Below are 17,229 nucleotides of genomic sequence, written 5' to 3'. Positions count from 1 at the left end.
ATATACAAAAGGGCAGCTAACATGTTGGAAAAATAACTCCAACAGTGAAACTGCAAAATCTTAATGAACAAAGTATTAGTTACATTATCTATTACCCCATGGAACAGATATATCTTGGATATATCTTATTTATACCAGAAGACCTGTTGAATTTCCCTCTTAGGAAACCATCAAGTCTATGAAGTTTATAAACTGTGAGGTAATGCTCTGTTGGTAATCCACTTCAAGTGCATAAATATGAAATAGTGCAGATATATATTTCGAGTTGGTTTATCTTTTATCTCAGGAAGCTGACTTATTTCTTCTAAAGAAGTTTACAGAATAAAGGGGAAATACATATCAGGATAAATTATCTTAAAGAATGACCTGGACTGAAAGAAAATCTTGATTTTTTTATATAATTTCCCTACAAACCACTCATTAATTAGGTGTAATCTAATGTTGACTTTATAATCTGAAACTCTTAAAGATTTACCTGAGTTATTTAGTAAAAACTTGGCTTTATTGGGTTGTGTGCCTTGTACCTTAAGTTTTGTTTATGGTGTTCAAGGGTGATACAACCACTGAGTCATTTGAGTGGGAAATTTTTTAAAGATGTTTTATTTTACAGAGTGCAAATAACTTTGTAATTAAACAGAAAACAAATAATTGCCAACAAGCAATTATCATTCAATCAAAGAGTAATTACATGGTTATTTGTTTCCTGTAAAATAAAGCATTACTGAAATCAGTAACACAGTAAATATTTCAGCAGAGATAGGATGCTGCAATGATGGACCTTTCAGCCTATGCTGATTAAATTGTCATCCAAATAACAATTTTCTCATTGTTTGTTATTTGTTTGTCTTGATTAATAAGTAAATATCTGCCTGATGCTAATAAAGCTCTTAAAGATAAGAAGTATAAGAGGATCATACATTATGAATGATCTTTTCCAACTTTCTACAGTGTCCTCCATAGTCTTGCATCATGTTAGGCTTATGTTCTTTGAAAAAAAAATGCAGCATTAAGGAGGGCACGAGATGTGATGAGCCCTGGGTGTTATATGCAACTGATAAATTACTGATCACTACATCAAAAACTAATGATGTACTATATGTCAGCTAATTGAATTTAAATTAAAAAAATACAGGAACTTGTGCTAGGAGTGCTAGGAGTTTCTTACTAGAGAGGATCATTAGGCCTAAAGATAAAAATAAAACTGTCTTCTTTTTTTTAACAAAACTATCTTCTATTAGTATGGAACTTTATTGATTATAAAACAGTTTTGGAAATTTGATTCTAATTAATTTATTCTAGGGGTCCAAGTATTCTTTCCAAGAATAGAAACAAAAGCATCTGAATGTGATGTTTTCTCACTGATAAATTTAAGTTTGGATATCAAACTAAAGAGTTAATCAAAATTTTAAACAACAGGTCAGAAACACATCTCTATCACTAGACCATAAACACCTAAAAAATAGAAGCTGTTCTAGGTGTTCACATTATATCAATAAACAAAGAGACCAAAACTGCTGCCTTTGTCAAGCTTCCATTTTAATCTCTATAATCCTTATATTTAATACCATGCCAGACAAACAGTGGTTGGGCACCTAGAGCATGTTTGTTTACTGAATGATAAAGTGTTTACTGGATGATTGAATAAGTGATATTGTCACTGCATATGTATAACTCCAGGGACCTTTAGTCCTCAAGTGGTTCTTGAAGTGGTATTGACACCTACCCTTCTTTAACCTTGTACATAGTGACATCTAACCTTCTTTAATCTTGTACATAGTCAGATTCAAGTGGATCATATTTTGAAGCTCCTATAATTATTGTGGAGTCCAAGACTTAAAAACGATTATCTGATGATTAAATGATGCAACCAATTTGCTATTCATGTAGTCAGGGAGAATAGAGCAATTTAAGGATATTTGGAAACTGTAGCAACAGTGAAATATATCTTATTAACTGAGTTAATTAACCATTTACTGAGCCCTGATGTGTGTAGATACCATTAGAATTGCTCAGGATGCAGTGACAAACCCAGAGATATAAACAACCTTCTCAGAGCATACGTTCTTGCTGGGAAGACTCAATTAATCATACCAACCAACCAACTGAAAAAGATGTTAGGATGGAGAATATGGTCCTATTGGTTTATAACATATGTGGTCAATACTACCAAGCCATTTATAACATAAGCTATGAATTTTCCAATATAGATCTGATGGTGGGAAATTTTACCAATTTTTTTTTCAAATCTTGCAATTCAAGGTAGAACCACCTGAGAAATCTTTAATGCCTCTCAAACCTGAGTCAGCTTATTAGAAAAGAGCTACTTCAAATTGTGAGCTTACCTAGAAATTTGGAACAAATTTCAATGTGCACTGTCAACAACTGGCTCATTATATGGAAATATAAGGAACATCAAGCTGCCTAACTCAGGATTCAGTCTGAAAGTGATGCTGGGTATGAAGACAGTGCTGCAATGTTTACATTGGAAAAAGTACAAAGTAATAGGGTAGACTTGAATAAAGTTGGTAGGCTTGTTTTCTGTCAAATGAAAAGACAAAGAACCACTTAGTATACAGGTTTGGTGATGATTATTTAACTTCTAATGACTGTATATACATTGATGAACATTGTTCAATAATCTTGGGATCCTTTAGGGCATTTGAAGTAAATAGCTCTTCTCTTATCTCTTCCTTAAAAGTGGAAGCCATAAAACAAGGTAAGGGCAAACAGGATAACAATCCTGAATTAAATAAAATAAGTTATGGCTCAGAATCAAGTAGAAAGAAGCAGGGGAGAGTCAGTTTATAAAATTGAAACATTGAATGAGAAAAACAGAATCTTTCATGCTAGACTGATATACAATATTGATGTACAATAAAAGAAAATAACACCAGCACAGTGTGTGAAAAATGAATTGGGTAATGGTATCTCTGTGTAAGAGTGCTAGAAGTAGTCTTCATTTAAAAAGCTGTGTTTGTCTTACATTGATGGAGCACTTTGCTACTGTAAAATTGATAGAGTAATATTTAACTTAAACTTTTTTGTGAACCAAAGGTCATTTTTGGATGTGTTCTCTATCTGAGTCTTACAGTTTTATGTGGCTTGGGTTATTTAAAATAGTGGTTTAGTATTTTGTCAAAAACCCCATTATTCAGCTTTTAAACTGCATTTTTACAAAAAGCAATGGAAATATCTTGGAGAACTTTAGAAAGTAATATAGGAGACATAATGGATGAGTTGAGAAAAACTTGATCCTAATGTTCAATGACTTAAGTCTCTTCATTGTGGTGACAGTGTCCAAATGATATAAATAATACAGTCAGTACACTGACTGTACTAAAGTCACAGAAGCCAGACACTGACTTTCTATTTTATGGATTAACAATTGTAATTGCAATTCCTGAGCTGCTCATACCACGGTGAAAAATGTGCAAATGGAATAGATCAGGTTAATGCTCTAAGTTTAGCCTCAACTCATCAGCTAAAAGCACTAAAAATCGGTGAGAAAAAACAGCCTACATAACAAACATGGCAGGTTTTTTTAGTACAGCCACTCCAGGGGAGTGCACTGCTGGTGTAAGGTCCTATTTTATATTTTTATTTTAGCCAGAGGCTTCCATTAAGGTTAAACAATAACTTTGTTGTTTAACCCTTAAACTGTCCCTGCTCCCCTTCTCCCAGGGGACTTAAAAACAACTTCCAGAAACCAGCTCCAGGTGTGGAGGCCAAGAAAAACAAGGCTGTACCCACCTCAAGTCTAGCCCTGACATAAGTACAGTGGTCTTGACAAAGCAAAACCTGGCACCTTGCACTGTAAGAGTGGGTTAGCATAAGAATGGACATCCTCAAGGCCAGGAAGCCATTTTACTAAGTGTCCCTAACTGGCCAACACTGCGTGCATGACTTGAGATAAGAGGAACTAGCTAAAACCTGAAAAAACAACTTAATCACCTACCACCAGGGCGGTTAGGTGGTACACCACAGGGACCAGATGTTAATGAAAAACAAATAGTTAACTTGCAGAGATCACAATCCTGCAAGACAGGAGTCTCCCTTGGTTTACAAATGTCCCAGTGATTTACAACAAAGAAGCTGTCTTCTTAATAGCCTAATTTCCAGGGACAAATGGCTCAGTTCCTTGAGGCCTGATTTTGCCCTCCCCACCATAAAACTGAAGGAGGCTGAGGCGGAGGGAAATGTAAATGAAGTTAAATTTCTTCTAAACCTAAATCTCACCTAACTGCCAGGGTGACACCAGGGTGGCGAAAAGCTAAACAAAGTTAAACTCTCAAAGTGTGGTGCAAGAGATGGCTATAGCTATGAAAAAGTGCCTTGAAAATGCTATATAAACCCTTGGCTCTGAGAACTCGGGGTCCTTGTTGAAACCTGCTGCGCCGGGCAGATACTTGGACACCAGCTAGCTGGAAATGAGCCTCGCTCTGTGACTTGCATTATCGAGAGTGTTCTCTGTCTAATTGAGGGGTCGTCAACTCCATACCCTAACACTGGTTATACAGCCTGGTTTAAAAAGTAGGTAGATTTTAAAAAATCTACTGAGAGTGGGAGCCCTTTGTTCCTGGTGGTCTCCTGGCAGCTGTGGAAATGCTAAAAAAAAAAAAAAAAAAAGAATAATAATAAAAAATCACATCTTATTCTCCGTCTCTTAGCTCTTTACCTCTTTACCTCTCTGTGCAGAGAATCATTTCCCATTCTATACTATCTGAATTCTGTTAGTCACTATCTCAGGTCTCAGTAGCATGTATTAATACTTGGGATCAAATGTAGCTTTAAGGACAGGGGATAACTTTGGGTTTCTCAAACAAGTAATCTGTATTGCAAAGTGCTGCCTTGAAATGTAATCTAAAATAAAATTAATCTTTTATGGTTTAAATGTTTGCCATAACTATGTTGGGAAATTTAGTAAGAAGGAAGGTATTGGTCTTCTGGTACTCAATGAAAATAGTCTTTAAAATAAAATTCTATCACTTGGTAATTAAACAAAGTTGAGGAAGCAAATACTGCAACTGATGATATTTCCAAAAGGAGCATGTTTTTAACCTAATCTTTGTTTTTGTCTGTTTTTGTGTTTGTTTTTTTCAACAGTTCCAGGCCTGGCAGGCCTCCTAAGCGTTCTTTGGGAGTGTTGCAGGACAATGCTCGCCTTCTGCCCCATTCAGTCCCCAGCCTTTTATCACCAGGACTTACCACTCCAACAGGTAATAAAACCCATCTGATGATCAGCCTTGTCTGTTCATGCTGCCCAGCATTAGAAATAAACTAATATTGATCTAATTGCCTTGTCCTTCAGAGCCTTTCAAGCTGTACTAAAGGTTACATTATTGAATTTTTAAAGTATTCTTGAAAACAGTTTTGTTACTCTAGTGACTCAAATCAAGTGGACATGACTCTTTAAAAAAATGTCATTTCCTTGCAAGAAATCACTTTCAAGGCCTTATTGTATGTGTATTTTTGTATGCTGGGGGCAGGGATGAGGGTCGCTAGACAAACCAACTTTGTCTCAAAGCCTTCTATAGAATACAGAGCATCTACTTACTTATATGTCTCAGTAATGTATATTTTTCTTTCTTTACAAGGGTTTTAAACATTTGTGTATCTTGTCCAGTTTTAATCTAGGCTAAAAAGCACAAAGAAGATGTACCCTTGGTAAAGAAGCCTTATGATTAGAAAAGAAGAACGTCCAAATGGTCATTGTCTTAAATAATAATTCAGTGTTTATCAACACTGTGATAAACAGTGCTCCCCTAAAAATACTAGTTTTATACTTTAGAACTGAACATTTTTATTCTCTGCAAAAAAATTAAAAGTGCATGAAATGATTAAAAAAGCTTACTATTTCTCTAACTGAAATTTAAAAATTATTACAGTTACTACATGGTAGAAAATGAAAAGGAATTTAATGACAGTGAGATCTTTATACCTTTATCCTTACAAAATTTTATAAAGCACCCGCTGTATTGGGATTTTGTCTAAAGTAATGAAAAATTATATGAGTAGCAGTCTTTGTCAACAGTAGAAGTAGAGAGAACATATAAACTAATAATTGCACTAAAATGTGATACAGACTATAATAAAAGTACATACCAGTAGCTCTAAGATCACAGAGATGGGAACAACTAAGTCAGTTTGGTAAGTTGGATAATACACAGAGAGATGGAAACTTTGGATCTATGTTTTGTAGACTGAATGTTGAACAGGAGGAGAAACAGTGAAAAACATTCTAGGCATAGAGAAAACTACAGGCAGATAAACACTCATGAGAAAGCCTAGTGTGTTAGGGGGAATAACAAATAAGCTGAAGAGACTACAGAATCTATTTGAGGTAGGAGATTCATAGGCAATATGTTTAGAATAGAAAGGGTGCAGAAAAGCAAACTTGTGAACTTAGCTTTTTATTTATCAAGTTTAGAAGATTAGAATTTTCCCTGTAGACCAGTGGTTTCTGAAGTGACGTTAAAGGACTTTCCTTACCTGCTGACATGGAATTGTATCTTCCCACCACATGGAATTGGGGAAGTAAATCAGATTCCCCGTTTCTTATTTATTTATTTATTTATTTATTTATTTATTATTTCTTTTCAGCATAACAGTATTCATTGTTTTTTGCACCACACCCAGTGCTCCATGCAATACATGCCCTCCATAATACCCACCATCTGGCTCCCCCAACCTCCCATCCCCAACCCCTTAAAAACCCTCAGGTTGTTTTTCAGAGCCCATAGTCTTTCATGGTTCACCTCCCCTTCCAATTTCCCTCAACTCCCTTCTCCTCTCCATCTCCCAATGTCCTCCATGTTATTTGTTATGCTCCACAAATAAGTGAAACCATATGAGAATTGACTCTCTCTGCTTGACTTATTTCACTCAGCATAATCTCTTCCAGTCCCGTCCATGTTACTACAAAAGTTGGGTATTCATCCTTTCTGATGGAGGCATAATACTCCATAGTGTATATGGACTACATCTTCCTTATCCATTCATCCATTGAAGAGCATCTTTCTTCATTCCTTCCACAATTTGGTGATCATGGCCATTGCTGCTATAAACATTGGGGTACAGACAGCCCTTCTTTTCACTACATCTGTATCTTTGGGGTCAATACCCAGTAGTGCAATTTCAGGGTCATAGGGAAGCTCTATCTTTAATTTCTTGAGGAATCTCCACACTGTTCTCCAAAGAGGCTGCACCAACTTGCATTCCCACCAACAGTGTAAGAGGGTTCCCCTTTCTCCACATCCTCTCCAATACATGTTGTTTCCTTTCTTGCTAGTTTTGGCCATTCTACTTCGTGTAAGGTGGTATCTCAATGTGGTTTTAATTTGAATCTCCCTAATGGGTAGTGATGATAAACATTTTTTTCATGTGTCTGATAGCCATTTGTATGTCTTCATTGGTGAAGTGTCTGTTCATATCTTCTGCACATTTTTTGATATGATTGTCTGTTTTGTGTGTGTTGAATTTGAGGGGTTCTTTATAGATCCTGGATATCAACCTTTTATCTGTACTGTCATTTGCAAGTATCTTCTCCCAGATTCCCCATTTCTGCTTCAAAAATTTATATATCCCAGTTCACACAGTATTTTGTTTAATTTTTAAAGGAATGCTATGTGGGGTGCCTGGGTGGCTCAGTCTGTTAAGCATCTGCCTTCAGTTTAGTTCATAATCTCAGGGTCCTGGAATTAAGCTCCAGATCAGGGAGCTTGCTTCTCTTTCTCCCTCCAACCCTCCACATGATCACATTCTCTCTATTTCAAACTATATATATATATATATATATATATTTTTTTTTTTTTAAAGATTTTATTTACTTATTTGACAAAAAGAGAGTACAAGTAGGAAGAGCAAAAGGCAGAGGGAGAGGTAGAAGCAGACTACCTCCTGAGCAGGGAGCCCGATGTGGGGCTTGATCCCAGGACCCTGGGAACATGAACCGAGCTGAAGGCAGCTGCTTAACCAACTGTGCCACCTGGGTGCCCCAATAAAAACTATAAAAGCTGCTATAGGTAAAAAGAATTACTGTTAAGGCTTTGAGGGTCAGGAAATGATTTTTTATTTTTCTTAATTTTTAATTTATTATTTATTTATTTTTAAATTTAATTTTATTGCTTCAGTGTTCCAAATTTCATTGTTTATGTACCACACCCAGTACACCATGTAATACATGTCCTCTTTAATACCCACCACAGGCTCACCAATCCCCCCACCCCCCTCCCCTCTAAAACCCTCAGTTTGTTTCTCAGAGTCCACAGTCTCTCATGGTTTGTCTCCCCCTCTGATTTCCCCCAATTCACTTTTCCTTTCCTGCTCCTAATGTCCTCAGTGTTATTCCTTATGCTCCAAAAGTAAGTGAAATCATATGATAATTGACTTTCTCTGCTTGATTTATTTCACTCGGCATAATCTCCTCCAGTCCTGCCCATGCTGATACAAAAATTGGTGGGGACGCCTGGGTGGCTCAGTGGATTAAGCCGCTGCCTTCGGCTCAGGTCATGATCTCAGGGTCCTGGGATCAAGAACCACATCGGGCTCTCTGCTCAGCAGGGAGCCTGCTTCCTCCTCTCTCTCTCTGCCTGCCTCTCTGCCTGCTTGTGATCTCTCTGTCAAATAAACAAATAAAAAATCTAAAAAAAAAAAAAAGTTGGATATTCCTCCTTACTGATGGCTGAGTAATATTCCATTGTATATATGGGTCACATCTTCTTAATCCATTCATCTGTTGAAGGGCATCTTGGCTCTTTCCACAGTTTGGCTATTATGGCCATTTCACCTATGAATACTGGAGTACGATGGCTCTTCTTTTCATTACATCTGTACCATTGGGGCAAATACCCAGTAGTGTAATTGCAGGGTCATAGGGTAGTTCTATTTTTAATTTTTGAGGAATCTCCACATTGGTTTCCAAAGTGGTTGCACCAACTTGCATTCACACCAGCAGTGTACGAGGGTTCCCCTTTCTCCACATCCTCTCCAATATTTGTTATTTCCTGTCTTGTGACTGCCATTCTAACTGGTCAGGTGGTATCTCAATGTGGTTTTGATTTGAATTTCCCTGATGGCTAATGATGAACATCTTTTCATGTGTCTGTTAGCTATTTGTATGTCTTCTTTGGAGAAGTATCTGTTCACGTCTTCTGCCCATTTTTTGATATGATTATCTGTTTTTTGGGTGTTGAGTTTGAAGAGTTCCTTATAGATCTTGGATATCAACCCTTTGTAGTGTCATTTGTGAATACCTTCTCCCATTCCGTGGGTTGCCTCTTTGTTTTGTTGACTGTTTCCTTTGCTGTGCAGAAGCTTTTGATTTTGATGAAGTCCCAAAAGTTCTTTTTTGGTTTTGTTTCCTTTGCCTTTGGAGAAGTGTCTTGAAAGAAGTTGCTGTGGCTGATTTGAAGAGGTTACTGTCTATGTTCTCCTCTAGGATTTTGATGAATTTCTGTGTCACGTTGAGGTTCTTCATCCATTTTGAGTTTAGCTTTCTGTATGGTGTAAGAGAATGGTCGAGTTTGATTTTTTTTTAAAGATTTTATTTATTTATTTGACAGAGAGAAATCACAAGTAGACGGAGAGACAGGCAGAGAGAGAGAGAGGGAAGCAGGCTCCCTGCTGAGCAGAGAGCCCGATGCGGGACTCGATCCCAGGACCCTGAGATCATGACCTGAGCCGAAGGCAGTGGCTTAACCCACTGAGCCACCCAGGTGCCCGAATGGTCGAGTTTTATTCTTCTATGCATAGCTATCCAATTTCCCCAGTGCCATTTATTGAAGAGGCTGTCTTTTTTCCAGGGGATATTCTTTCCTGTTTTGTTGAAGATTATTTGACCATACAAATGAGGATTCATATCTGGACTCTTTCCTCTGTTCCACCGGTCTATGTGTCTGTTTTTGTGCCAATACCATGCTGTCTTGGTGATCACAGCTTTGTAGTAAAGCTTGAAATCAGGCAATGTGATGCCCCCAGCTTTGTTTTTCTTTTTCAACATTTCCTTAGTGATTCAGGGCTTCTTCTGGTTCTATCCAAAGTTTAGCATTTTTTTGTTCCAGCACTTTGAAAAATGCCAGTGGAATTTTGATTGGGAGGACATTGAATGTATAGATTGCTCTGGGAAGCATAGACATTTTAACAATGTTTATTATTCTGGTCCTGAGTATGGAATTTTTTCCCCCATCTTTTTGAATCTTCGGTTCCTTTTTTCAGTGTTCTGTAATTCCTCGAGTACAGATCCTTTACCACTTTGGTTAGGTTTATTTCAAGGTATATTATGGTTCTTAGTGCTATTGTAAATGGAATTGATTCTCTAATTTCCCTTTCTATATTTTCATTTTTGGGGTATAAGAAATCAACCAATTTCTGTACAATGGTTTTGTGTCCTGCCAAATTCCTGCCTTTCTGTAATTTGATTGTGGAGTCTTTTGGCTTTTCCACATAAGGTATCATGTCATTTGTGAAGAGAGAGAGTTTGACTTCTTCTTTGTCAATTTGAATACCTTTTATTTCTTTGTGTTGTCTGATTGTTGTTGCTAGGACTTCTAGTACTATGTTGAACAACAGTGGCCACAGGGGGCATCCTTCTTGTGCTCCTAATCTTAAGGGAAAGGCTCTCAGCTTTTCCCCATTGAGAATGATATTTGATGTGGGTTTTTCATGGATAGATTTTATGAAGTTTAGGAATGTTCCCTCTATCCCTATACTTTGAATCATTTTAATGAGGAACAGATGCTCTATAGGTCCTCTCTAGGAACAGATGCTTTTTCTGCATCAACTGAGAGTACCATGTGGTTTTTCTCTCTTCTATTATTGATTTTTTCTATTACATTGATTGATTTGCGAATGTTGAACAATCCTTGCATCCCAGGGAGAAATTCCACCTGGCTATGGTGGGTAATGATTTTAATGTACTGTTGGATCCTATCAGCAAGGAACTTGTTTAGAATCTTGGCTTCCATATTCAACAGGGATATTGGTATGAAATTCTCCTTTTTGATGGGGTCTTTGCCTGATTTGGGGATCAAAGTAATGCTGGCTTCATGGAAAAAGTCTAGAAGTTTTCCTTCTATTTCTATTTTTTTTTTTTTTTGAAGAGCTTCAGGAGAATAGGCATTATTTCTTCTTTGAATGTTTGTTAGAATTCCCCACGGAATCCATTAAGTCTGGGACTCTTGTATTTTGGGAGGTTTTGATCACTGTTTTAATCTTGTTACTATATATTGGTCTATTCAGGTTGTCAATTTCTGCCTGTTTCGTTCTGCCTTTTTCGTTCTTGGAAGTTTATAGGTTTCCAGAAATACATCAATTTCTTCAAGGTTGCTTACCTTATTGACTTGTAACTGTTGATGATAATTTCTGATGATTTTTTTCAATTTCCTTGGTGTTAGTCATGATCTCTCCCCTTTCATTCATAATTTTATTAATTTGGGCCCTCTCTCTTTTCTTTTGGATTAGTTTGGCCAATGGTTTTCTTATTGATTCTTTCAAAGAACCAGCTTCTAGTTTTGTTAATGTGTTCTACTGTATCTCTAGTTTCTAACTCATTGATCTCTTCTCCAATCTTAATTATTTTCCCTTCTTGAGCATTCTCTTCTTGGGGTAGACTTAATTTGTTGCTGATTTTCCAGTTCATTAAGGTATAGAGAGATTTGGTGTATTTGGGATTTTCCCATTTTTTTGAGTGATGCTTGGATGGCTATGTGTTTCCCCCTTAGCACCACCTTTGCCATATCCCATAGGTTTTGGACCAAAGTGTCTTCATTCTCATTGGTTTCCGTGAATTGTTTAAGTTCTTTGATTTTCTGGTTGATCCAAACATTCTTGAGCAGAATGGTCTTTAGCTTCCAAGTGTTTGAATTCCTTTCAAACTCTTGTGGTTGAGTTCCAGTTTCAAACCATAGTGGTCTGAGAATATGCAGGGAATAATTTCAGTCTTTTGGTGTCAGTTGAGCCCTGATTTGTGACCAAGTATGGGGTCTGTTCTGGAGAAAGTTTCATGTGAACTCAAGAAGAATGAGTATTCTGTTGTTTTAGGGTGGAATATTCTGTATATATCTAAAAGTTCCATCTGGTCCAGTATGTCATTCAAAGTTCTTGTTTCTTGGTTGATTTTCTGGTTAGATGTCCTGTTTATTGCTGGAAGTGGAGTGTTGAAGTCCCCTATAATTAATGTATTCTTATTAGTATGTCTCTATTTTGATTAACCATTGTCTTATGTAGTTGGCTGCTCCCATGTTGGGGGCATAAATATTTACAGTTGTTAGATCTTCTTGGTGGATAAACCCTTTACAAATGATATAATGTCCTTCTGTATCTCTGACTACAGTCTTTAGCTTAAAATATAATTTATCTGATTCGAAAATTGCTACCCCAGCTTTATTTTAAGGTCCATTGGCATGAGAGATTGTTCTCCACCCATTTGCTTTCAGTCTGGATGTATCTTTAGGTTCTAAATGGGTCTCTTGTAGGCAACATATGGGCAGGTCCTGTCATTTTATTCAGTCTGCAACACTGTGCCATTTTATGGGAGCATTTAGGCCATTCACGTTGACAGTGATTATTGAATGATTAAGTTTTTATTTACATCATTTTGCCTGTGAAGTCCTTTCTTCCATAGATTGTCTCTGTAAATTTCTGTTCTATATCACTCTTGGGCTCTTTCTTCTTTTATAGTATACCCCCCTTAATATTTTTTGTAGTGCCGGCTTGGTGGTCACATACTCTTTTGAACCTTGCTGATCTTGGAAGCTCTTTATCTCTCCATTCACTTTGAATGTCAGCCTTGCTGGATTAAGTATTTTTGACAGCATGTTTTTCTCATTTAGTGTCTTGAATATATCTTGCCAGCCCTTTCTGGCTTGACAGTTTCTATGGACATGTCTGATGTTATTCTGTTGATCCTCCCTCTGTACATAAGGAATGTCTTCCCCTTGGCTTTCCTTAAGACATCTTTGAATTTATAGTTGGTGAATTTCACAATTACATGTCTGGAAGTCTTTCTACCTTCTTTGACCTCAGGAGTGGCGTCTCTGCCTCTAGGACACAAACACTTGTTCCATTCCCCAGAGTAGGGAAATTTTCATCTGGGATTTGTTCAACTATATCTTCTAGTCCTCTCTCTCCCCCACCTCAGGGAACCCAATAATTCTGACATTGGAATGTTTCATGGTGCCATTTATTCCCCTAATTCTATTTTCATGGCTTCTAAGCTATTTGCTCCAAACCTCCTCCTGATCCTTCTTTTCTATCAGTTTGTCTCCTAGATCATTAATTTGATCTTATGCCTCATTTACCCTAGCTGTTAAAGTACTTAGATTATATTGGATCTCATTGATTGCATTTTTAAGTTCTGTCAGTTCAGCTCTCACTGCTGTCCTTAAAATTGTATGTTGTCCTTTTGGTCTTCTCCAACCTAGCCATTGTCTGGATAATTATTTCCCAGGATTCTATTTTCTACATATTGTTTATGTCCATATCCAATAGTTCTGTGGCAGAAGTCATAGTCTCTTAATTTTCTTCTTTTTGGTGTTCCTCCTCCTGATCATTTTGGTGAGAGGTAGTTGAGGTTATGTATAGCTGAATATATTAACCACAATCCAGGCAAGGTGCACCCAATGTAAAAAAAAATGATTAATGGCTAGAGGATAAAAAGTATAAAACCCCTCAGGATTTCCCTGAGTTTGTTTCCCACAGTACCTTAGAAGTTGTCATCAGTAGAGAGATCCAACCAACCTTTCCTTTTCACTCTGATGACCATTAAAAGAATCTCCATATTTTGGAGCTCACTCCGTTAAGCAGTAATTTAATTTATTGCCTTCTTTAATGTATGTAAGTGAACCCATCTCAGATCAGAAAGACACATTCTTGGGGTGCCTGGGTGGCTCAGTGGGTTAAGCCTCTGCCTTCGGTTCACATCATGATCTCAGGGTCCCGGGTTCGTGCCCCGCATCAGGCTCTCTGGTCAGTGGGGAGCCTACTTCCCCCTCTCCCTTTGCCTGCCTCTCTTCCTACTTGTGATCTCTGTCAAATAGATAAAATCTTAAAAAAAAAAAAAAAGAAAGACACGTTCTTGGCTCCACATGTCTGTCCCTTTCTAAATGTTTGTGATGCTATAACCCTCATTTTAGGTGAACGAATAGCTTCTTGCTTGCTGTGAGATTTAGGTCAAGTTTTTTAAGCATGCATGTCCCATGTCTACCTATTGAAGGGAGAAAATGATTTTTTAGACTAAATATATATAAACAAATTCTGATACAAGAATAAAGTAGTCCTGTGCATATAAAAAAATATTGAGGGGGTAATTGTGCTGGAAATATATCTTGGTGCTCAATAAATGGTAATTTATTTCTTAACTTATGAAATGCATTGACAGAGCCTAGAAATAGTACCAGGTAAATAATCAGATCCATGTCCTGATTTTGAGGGAATGTGTAGATGAAAGAGAAAAAATATTTAAAAATTGCTTTGAAGTTAACCTACTCTTAAGTAAACTTTAGTGTCTTATATTGAGGAAAATATATAATATATGTTAAGGTTGTATTATATACAAGGCATGGGTGTTAAGTGTTGTGGTTTTTATTCTTACGTTTCTATCAAGATTTTATTTTATTTCTTTTCAGCATAACAGTATTCATTGTTTTTGCACCACACCCAGTGCTCCATGCAATACGTGCCCTCCATAATACCCATCACCTGGTTCCCACAACCTACCCCCCTCCCCCCAAGACCCTCCGGCTGTTTTTCAGAGTCCATAGTCTCTCATGGTTCAACCTCCCCTTCCAATTTTCCTTAACTTCCTTCTCTTCTCTAACTCCCCTTGTCCTCCATGTTATTTATTATGCTCCACAAATAAGTGAACCCATAGGATAATTGACTCTCTGTGCTTGACTTATTTCACTCAGCATAATCTCTTCCAGTCCCATCCATGTTGCTACAAAAGTTGGGTATTCATCCTTTCTGATGGAGGCATAATACTCCATAGTGTATATGGACCACATCTTCCTTATCCATTCGTCCATTGAAGGGCATCTTGGTTCTTTCCACAGTTTGGTGACCGTGGTCATTGCTGCTATAAACATTGGGGTACAGATAGCCCAACTTTTCACTACATCTGTATCTTTGGGGTAAATACCCAGTAGTGCAATTACAGGGTCATAGGGAAGCTCTATCTTTAATTTCTTGAGGAATCTCCACACTGTTCTCCAAAGTGGCTACACCAACTTGCATTCCCACCAACAGTGTAAGAGGGTTCCCCTTTCTCCACATCCTCTCCAATACATGTTGTTTCCTGTCTTGCTAGTTTTGGCCATTCTACTTCGTGTAAGTTGGTATCTAAATGTGGTTTTAAGTTGAATCTCCCTGATGGCTAGTGATGATAAACATTTTTTTTCATGTGTCTGATAGCCGTTTGTGTGTCTTCATTGGCGAAGTGTCAGTTCATATCTTCTGCCCATTTTTTTGGTATGATTGTCTGTTTTGTGTGTGTTGAGTTTGAGGAGTTCTTTATAGATCCTGGATATCAACCTTTTGTCTGTACTGTCATTTGCAAATATCTTCTCCCATTCCGTGGGTTGCCTCTTTGTTTTGTTGACTGTTTCCTTTGCTGTGCAGAAGCTTTTGGTCTTGATGAAGTCCCATGCCCTTAGATAGGAAGAATAAACATTGTTAAAATGTCTATACTGCCTAGAGCAATCTATACTTTTAATGCCATTCCGATCAAAATTCCACCAGTATTTTTCAAAGAGCTGGAGCAAATAATCCAGAAATTTGTATGGAACCAGAAGAGACCCCGGATCGCTAAGGAAATGTTGAAAAACAAAAATAAAACTGGAGGCATCACATTACCTGATTTCAAGCTTTACTACAAAGCTGTGATCACCAAGACAGCATGGTACTGGCATAAAAACAGACACATAGACCAGTGGAACAGAGTAGAGAGCCCAGATATGGACCCTCAACTCCATGGTCAAATAATCTTCGACAAAGCAGGAAAAAATATACAGTGGAAACAAGACAGTCTCTTCAATAAATGGTGCTGGGAAAACTGGGCAGCTATATGTAGAAGAATGAAACTCAACCATTCTCTGACATCGTACATAAAGATAAACTCGAAATTGATAAAAGACGTCAAGATTTTATTTAAATTCTAGTTAAGTGTTAGTTTCAGAGGTGGAATTTAGTGATTCCTCACTTGGATACAACACCCAGTGCTCATTACAATAAGTGCCCTCTTTAATGCCTATCACACAGTTACCCCATCCACCTACTCACTTGCCCTCCAACAACTCTCATTTTCTTCCCTATTTTTAAGAGGTTCTTATGGTTTGCCTCCATCTGTGTTTTTATTATATTTTTTATGCACTTCATTTGATCTTCATTGTAGACTTTTGGATATTGTTTTCATTTTTCAAGTGAGAACTTTATGGCTTATTGAGTTTAAATTATTTGAATAAGGTCACAAAACAATTGAATGGCAGAACTGGGTTTCAAACACGGTTCTTTTGAACTCCAGAGTCCATACTCTTTCCTCGACATTATGATGTCTTATACTACAATGTAAAAACCCAGTTTGAAGCTTTCCCCTCCTCCTAATTTACTTGGCACATATATTTCACTTTCCTTGATGCCTCCTTCCTTGGATTAAGGCCTTGGCCTACCCTCCTACAACTTGGATTTATCACAATGAGAGACATCGAAGGAAAAATCCTCAGTTCTTAAGTCTTTGCTTGTGCCCAGAGTGAGATGATAGAAATAGATAAGGTATTAAGTGGGAAAAGGCATGGGGGCTTCTGTTTAAAAGATATAAAGTGGAAAAAAAGTTAAACAGGAGCAAGAGGAACATGCCCAGCTCTATAGTAATTCCTCTCCTTAATTTACATGAATTTATTTTACATGCCCAAGAATATCCTGCTCACCTATAGTCAAATGTAAGAAGAAAAATGTTCTGTAAAACCAAGTAGGAATAATTCTGTTTTTTCATTATTTTTAAGATTAGACATCCCACTTTACTCCTTTATTCATAAATATAATTGAGAATCAATTCTCAATTTAGTTATCAGAAGGTTTCACATTTGACATGATACTTACTAAACATTTTAAACCTAACTTTCATTAATTTTGTTTAAAAATAATTATGAAGAATTCAGTTGATATATTTAAGTTTTTATTCAAATTCCAGTTGATTATTTTTGTTGTTGTTGTTCCAAGAATTTTTTTTTTTTATTTGAG

The 17,229-nt window shown here is 37.1% G+C and overlaps 1 protein-coding gene across 1 annotated transcript in view; it reads left to right on the top strand.

The window, feature by feature from the left end:
• The window catches only part of DACH2 (dachshund family transcription factor 2), an 874,111-nt gene that overhangs the window by 483,725 nt on the left and 373,157 nt on the right, over window positions 1–17,229 (top strand). Inside the window, exon 2 of the mRNA XM_044235297.1 lies at window positions 5,104–5,216. Within this exon, the coding sequence (XP_044091232.1) occupies window positions 5,104–5,216 (113 nt within the window). The remainder of the gene's footprint in view (window positions 1–5,103; window positions 5,217–17,229) is intronic.

This window comes from Neovison vison, chromosome X, assembly GCF_020171115.1.
Source record: "Neovison vison isolate M4711 chromosome X, ASM_NN_V1, whole genome shotgun sequence".
In the NCBI taxonomy this organism is placed as follows: domain Eukaryota; kingdom Metazoa; phylum Chordata; class Mammalia; order Carnivora; family Mustelidae; genus Neogale; species Neogale vison.
The sequence above is the reverse complement of the archived record's forward strand: the minus strand, read 5'-3'. Positions and strand labels throughout refer to the sequence as shown.